At 32.1% G+C, this 6917-nt stretch overlaps 1 protein-coding gene across 1 annotated transcript; it reads right to left on the bottom strand.

The window, feature by feature from the left end:
- Positions 1 to 275: 275 nt before the first annotated feature.
- On the bottom strand, positions 276 to 6102 carry LOC130901161 (uncharacterized). Its single transcript, XM_057812299.1, has 5 exons — positions 5927 to 6102; positions 5727 to 5873; positions 5467 to 5545; positions 2825 to 2941; positions 276 to 806 (listed from the first exon to the last, which is right to left on the bottom strand). Exons 1-5 carry the CDS (start codon positions 5987 to 5989, stop codon positions 646 to 648), a joined length of 567 nt encoding a protein of 188 aa, XP_057668282.1. The 5' UTR covers positions 5990 to 6102; the 3' UTR covers positions 276 to 645.
- Between the last annotated feature and the right edge of the window lie 815 nt (positions 6103 to 6917).

A 6917-nucleotide genomic window follows, 5' to 3' on the forward strand; every position in this document is an offset into this window, starting at 1 on the left:
AACCTTAAATTCGTAATTATCTGAAATTATTAGTTTTATCTGGAAATCTGAAAAAGTTCTACTTTATGGTCTACATTCTCGATGATGGAAAGTACTCTCGAGTTACATGAAGAATAATCCAGATTATTCTTGAAATTGAGACGTAGAAAGATTATATTTCATAAATAAGTATCCTCATTTATTTTAATATAAAATAGGATTATTGTAAACAACTGTTTAATGAATATTACTTAGTTCGCTTGGGAGATTAATTGTATTCATTCAACTACGCGAAATTATTGTAATTTTGTGTTTAATGAATTTTTAAAAACATATTTTCGAATCCCAAAAATATAATTCTCGTAATAGACCAAGATGTTCACACCAATAAATATCCAAAACTCATCAATTACACTGACGAAAGAGAATAAGTAATAGAGAATTATAAACATTTTATTTATTGAACAATATAATGTACTTAATGATATTTGCAATATCAATATTAATTTATTAATTATTTGCAAAAAGTAATGTTGTGTCAGTGCAATTGAAAAAGTTTTGGATCTTAAGCGTTTATTTCATAAAAAGCGACGAAAATTGATTCCAGTTTTCTATAAATTCGATTCTTTGCAAATATCTAATCAACAATTTGATTCGATTTGTTTCTTATGAAAGTTCAGCATAATCATTCTCAAAAGGATTATTCTCTACAGATTGTTTTCGGTCGGTAACATTGGTTTTTACTGGCATCGAACAATACGTCTTATCATTAATTTTCATATTTCTTTCGCCCCTTTCAATCGACAAAGTTCGATTTGTATCATCTTCTAAAAAAAAATATAACTAAGAATCAATGTATTCTGTAACATTTAGATGAACTTATTTAGTCAAAACTGTTCATATAAATAAGTAAATATTGCTTATATATTTAGAAGCATACATGATTTATCTATTATTTGCGGTCAAGTAACCCAAAATTATTTTTTAAATTTGTACTGAATTTCTAAAATTATGATGTTTCTTGTTGTAAAACTTTAGCGTGTAGTGACTTTCCAAAGCAAATTTTTAGTTGAGTTACTATACATTATATATTTTTTATTTTATTTTTCGAATTCGACATCCATATTTTGACAACATATATAACAATTTTGTGAGCTGTTCATAATTAATAATATTCGTCGCGTCATGACGAGCTTCGCAATTATTTGAGAAGATTGTGCTCAAACCAAGATATTTTTGGCACATCGGAATAAAAACTTAGAAAGAGAATTAATATCTACGAGTAGGCCAAGCAAATACAATTTTTTAAACTCATCGAGATAATAAGTGAAGATCGGTATAGAATGTGGTCGTTCATCAACGTCCATAAAACTTTCCAAGACTAACAAATACGTTCGATACAAAATGTTCTTCTAGATTTTAGAAAACAACTGTTCACAGATGTAGGATATCGCAATTATCTTCTGAGGTTTGGGAAACTTGATTTTGATAGGGCCTTGTAGAATTCAATTTTAGGAACCTTGAGAAATAATTGTTCCAATTGAAAGTTATATCGCAACTCAATCAGCTCAAAGTTCAAAAATTCTGGTTTAACTGAATCACAATTCACATTAAACCGCATGCTGAAAATGAATCTTCGTTCAAATTCTTCAAGAAGACGTTCTAAAATTTGTCTTCCGTAACTGCAATTTTTTTTTGGTCTTGAAAAATAATATGTAAAATCTATATTGACTAGTTGGTTGGAAAATAGATTTTCTTTTTTAATTCTCTGATATAACCACAAATATCAGATATCTATTGATTGTTTCCTGAAGTTTAAGATTCAATCTATTTGGTTAAGTTGATTTAGTTAGTGGAATTCATTTTTACTGCTTTGAATCATATTACAGTATTTAGTTATGACTAAATCTGTTAACTTCATACTTTTCATGTTAATTCTGAACATTTTGAACTTGTCTTTACAACTGGTCCCCTTTTTTTGGTTTCGCTATCAAAAAATAACCTTAAAAAGAAACAAAAAGTTTCCATATACAGGTAAACAGCGGGTGTTTCTTGAAATTATATATCATACAAAATCTGTGACCAGGAAGATGTTCACGAAATGAAGCTGAGACCCCGTCTATCTGCTCGAAGTCTTTCCTAGATCGTTGATTGTACTACACTAACCTTTAAAACAATCCGACTATGCACGTCAGTTAATGTTAGATGCTCTGCAAACTCGTCGTGAACGGCTACCGTGCGTGTTTTTACAGGTCGCGGGCCGGATTAGACTAGCTCGAGGGCCACATTTGTCCCGCGGGCCGTCCTTTCCCCATAACTGTTTTATCACCTATGTCAGGTACGTCTAAGTATTCAATATTTTTGATGAATCATTTTAGATCAAGAATAAGTCCGCGTTTGCTTTCAAAGATATGCTTCCCCTTGCTATAACAGATCCTCCATCAAATAGACGCTAGACACTAGCTCCGATTGAGCCTCTAGCTTCTAAGAACTTGTTCACTCACTTGTTTTAAATAATTGCTTGTGAAAACCAAGTCAAGAGCTTCTCTTTATATAATCAATATCATGTTATTGTTGCAAAAGTATTATAAGGTCGATCTTCAATGATTTAACCGACCATGGCGGGGTTCTTCCCAAGTTTCCTGAACCAATTCTCGCAATGTATATAATAATTCATGACATATTTCACTTTCTGTAAGTGTTAAGTGAAGTTGTTGTTTTTGTTACATAAATCTTTTTCAAACAATAGATAATCATCTTAGTGGAAGTGGAAGAAAGCTCAGCACTTTTGTAATCTAAAGTACTGGACTACATTGCTTGAAAATGATTTTATGAAATAACTCACCTGTATCAGAATTCGGAAATTCTTGATTATTTTTTGTTTTTGACAGATGTAAAACCACACAAGGTCTAATAATACACTGTAGAAATATCATTGCAGCAGAAACTGATTCTTTCAGAGCTAAATAAAAAAAAATAATTATTATTACACATATTTTCTATCAGTATTTTGTAATTTAAACCTTAAATATCCATTTTAATAATATTCAATAGTCTGTGTAGTTGGGTGACCGCCTAGAAAATAAGTAGATAATTCTTTATAGCTTTTCTAGATCATCTTCATCACAGTTTTGTAGCCTTTCCGGAAGCTTTCGGATGAAGGATTCTACTTCAAGTACCTCCTTCAATGGGCTAAATAAATAATAGTCGCACGGCGACAAAATGGGACTATGAGGATAATTTTCCAGTCTTTCTCAACTCAATTCTTCAATTCTTTCAACGTTTCCATCGTAAGCCATGCTCTGTATGCGGTTTGGCGTTGTCTTGCAGCAATATCGCACTACGTATTGGAATATCGCGTCGTTTTGATCTGTAGACAGGTCTCACAGTCTTGTCGTTGAGATTTTCAGCATCCCATAATATTTCTCTCAACGTATATTTTGTGAAAGCAGCTTCTAGTTAACATCTATGCTTTTTTATTTTCACTGCTCTTTTTTTACTATTATTTAAATAGTCGCTTCAATATGTAAACACTACTAAACTTTCTTGTTACTAATTACCACAATCTTGTTGTTTTGGCTTCTTATTTTCGTAGAAAAAAAAATGAGGTACAAAAAGCGTTCAATTCACGCCTGGTATTATATTAAGATGCTCTACAGGCCATGTAGGCCTAGGGCAAGTATGGCAATATTACATAGTTTTATATATTATATATCAAAGTTTTCTATTTTGTATTTTTCACACAGCTTTTTCTTTCCAATTCTGAACATTATTATTTTGTAGGTCTTCCATTACACAGTTATAATATTGGTCTTCTTTGCAGTACTAATTTTGGCAGCCGTTCTCTATGTAGTCTCTCAACATGTCCCAAACATCTCACTCTCTGTCCCTTAATAAACGAGCTTATTGTAGCTTCTCCATAAAGTTCCTCCAATTCTTTATTAGTTCTTCTCCTCCAGCCCTCTTCTGTGTGGTCTGCTCCGGAGATTCCTCTTAGTATTTCCCTCACACATCCTTCCAACATGGCTTCATCTCCCTTTTTCAATATCCATGTCTTACTACCGTTTTATATATTCTTTACTTTTGTTTTCTTTGACACGTCTTTTAACTTCATCAGTCATCTAATACTTCCGAATTTTTGTGTTCCTTTAGTTATTGTGGCTTTCGGTTCTAATTCTTCTACTCCCTTGTCTTATATTACTACTCCTAGATACACAAAGTTGGAAAATCTATCGAAATTGCACTTTTTGTGTCTGGTTGTTCTAAATGACTCTTTATCTCTGTGTATCTTCCATGATCATATATTTTGTCTTCTCTTGATTTATTTCTGGTCCAAAATTCTTGGCTTCTTCTTCCAATTTTATTACTGCTTTTTTAAAGTGCTTCTCGGATTTTGCTATCAACGCTAAGTCATCTGCGAAAGCTAGACATTGGCTTTCGTTATTGAAGCTTGTCCCATCCATAAACGGATGACAATAACTGATTCTTCAAGGTTAGTTTGATAGCGACTAGATTATTTGCGTCAGATAAAAGACTAAGGGAGTTCTAATAGACGAATGGGGTACAAAAACGGCTCAGTTTACGTCTGGTACCCTGTTTAAACCAAACGCCTTTACTAGGCAGGTACATTTCAATCGTCTGTTAACGCTTTTTAGTTTTATATCCAATTGTAGCAAGTTAAAAAAATTTTTGCTCGAATTTATGACATAATATCTCAAAAGATGTTTTTAGAAGTATTTAAAAAATCAATAAATTTATAAAATTAGTTATCTATGCTTATGGCAGATCAAACAATATTGTCGGCAATTGTTTTTGTAATCTACAATATATATTTCAACTGAGGCCGACTACCACTTTCTGAGGAAGAGTTTCCTGCAGAGTGAGTATTCGATGCAATAAATTTTCCCTTTCATATCGTTGTAGGAAACGCATGTAAACGTGAATTTTGCCCAAAATTCAAAAGTCTTTGCACCTATTTGGTTGGAAATTCCATGAATTATTTGCTAAGCTGATACCCAATTCTTCGTGTACAGTACTGCGTCAGTCTCCCTTAAGGAGATTTTCTACAGCGATTTCTTTGGCACAACCTCAGAGTTCAATACAGTAGGCAGAGCAAATTTCATACATTTTTTCAATTTTATTCCTAGTTCAGTTTATTTTTTATTGACACCTGATACCCAGGTATTTTATTAGTACTACGCTTAGGCACACTGACTTAGTCTGGTTCAAATTAATTTTTCATGCCTATATTTGATGAATGATCGTTTGTTATTTAAGTTAAGTGTAGTGTGTAATAAAAATAGCACCTTAAACAGTTCCTTGTGGTACTCCTGGTGAGTTTCCTGACTGATTTATTATAAATATGCTCTAGGTGTTGGGGGTATTGTTTTGCAAATGATGCTTATAATAATAGATTAATAAAATAGCTTTTTAGAGGAATTTAGTTTCGAAAAATTGATAATAATTAATGAAAATATAGGGTCTTACTTGATTTTTCAAAGTGAGTCAACATTACGCTAAAATAAAATAGATCTATAAGGATTGCACACAATTCGAGCCCCACCATCTGAAAAAATAGATAAAATTGATATTAAACAAACAAAAACATATGAAATTTCCATAATACGGAGTCTCATTTACTATTTATCAAATTTGAGTGAGCTTTTCTTGTGGCAGAAACAAACTTTCCAAGTATATTCAAAAATCTCGTTCTCAATTCAAATAATTCAGAGAAATGATCAACTTACTAAACGTAATGGTTCTAAATTTGGTTTGTCATGTATGCTCCACAGCAAAGTTAATATAATAGCTGAATTATAGAAGACGTATGAGAAGGAAGATACACATCCCATACCTCCTAATGCGGTCAAGGTGAAATGAACCATGAGAATAATCTGAAACAGTGGATTAGTATTTAGAAATTGAAATCTTTTTGGTGGTATTACACCTTCAGTTCTCCAGATGTTTGACTTGAAAATATAAAATTAAGAATTTCCATGTAAAAAACCATTTTTGTAGTAACAGTCACTAGCACATTATCAATAAACTAACCACGCTTATGATCTGAAATTTGTTGTATATACACCCATATTAGTCATTATCTTATCACCTTACAGATAAAAGGTGTTGACTAAAACTGTATATATAAATAAATAAAGTGAGTTATAGCACCCAAATTCTTCTATTAAGACCGATATCAGTAAAGATAATGAAAACAAATTTAAGAAAATTAGTATTGGGATCGCAGGTTGTCAACACAAGTGAAAAATCAGAAATGTTATAATTAGTATTCGCTGGAATTAATATTTTCAAAAAAAACTGAAATTCACACTGTTGATATTGAAAATATTCTTCACTCCCTCATAAGCGAAGTAAAAACCGTCTATGCAGTGGCGGTTTGTAGTAAAAAATTTTAGATGTTCTGCCAGGTTTCCTAGAAATGGTTAATCGTCGTTTGAAACCGTGTTTTGTGGCTGCTTTTCAGGAATATTCCAGCCGAAAGATTCTGGGAGTCACAACTATAAACCAGGGACGCTAGCAGTGCACTCCTCACAGTTTATTACAGATTTCCAACATAGATTAGTACAGTTTTCCAAGAGGTAAAAAATGGGTGAAAAGGGAGTAACAGATAAAGAACTTGAAGAACTCTTGTATGAAAGTGAAGTGACAGATAATATTGAGACAAAAAACTGTACCTAGATGAAACCCAATTTATAGAAAGTTTTTATATAATCCGAAAATATTCTGTAAACCTTCATTAACACTTTCTGAAAGCAGTTAGAAAGTTTCTTCATACTGAGAATACAAGCACTTTACTTATTTATTGATATTGTATCTTAAAGAAACTCCTAGGCTACCCGAAGAATCCTCAACGCCTAAAATGGAGCCAAAACAAACATTTCATGATTCTGGCAAACCAGTTGAATGTTTTATTTGAG

Source organism: Diorhabda carinulata, chromosome X (assembly GCF_026250575.1).
Source record: "Diorhabda carinulata isolate Delta chromosome X, icDioCari1.1, whole genome shotgun sequence".
NCBI lineage: Eukaryota > Metazoa > Arthropoda > Insecta > Coleoptera > Chrysomelidae > Diorhabda > Diorhabda carinulata.

Excerpts from the sequence above, each read along its gene's own strand:
- LOC130901161 (XM_057812299.1), bottom strand. The coding sequence starts at position 5,989 with ATGGTTTTTTACATGGAAATTCTTAATTTTATATTTTCAAGTCAAACA. Across the intron at positions 5,874-5,926 it reads AAACATCTGGAGAACTGAAG|ATTATTCTCATGGTTCATTT; the intron begins GTGTAATACCAC and ends CCACTGTTTCAG. Across the intron at positions 807-2,824 it reads ATTTCCGAATTCTGATACAG|AAGATGATACAAATCGAACT; the intron begins GTGAGTTATTTC and ends ATTTTTTTTTAG.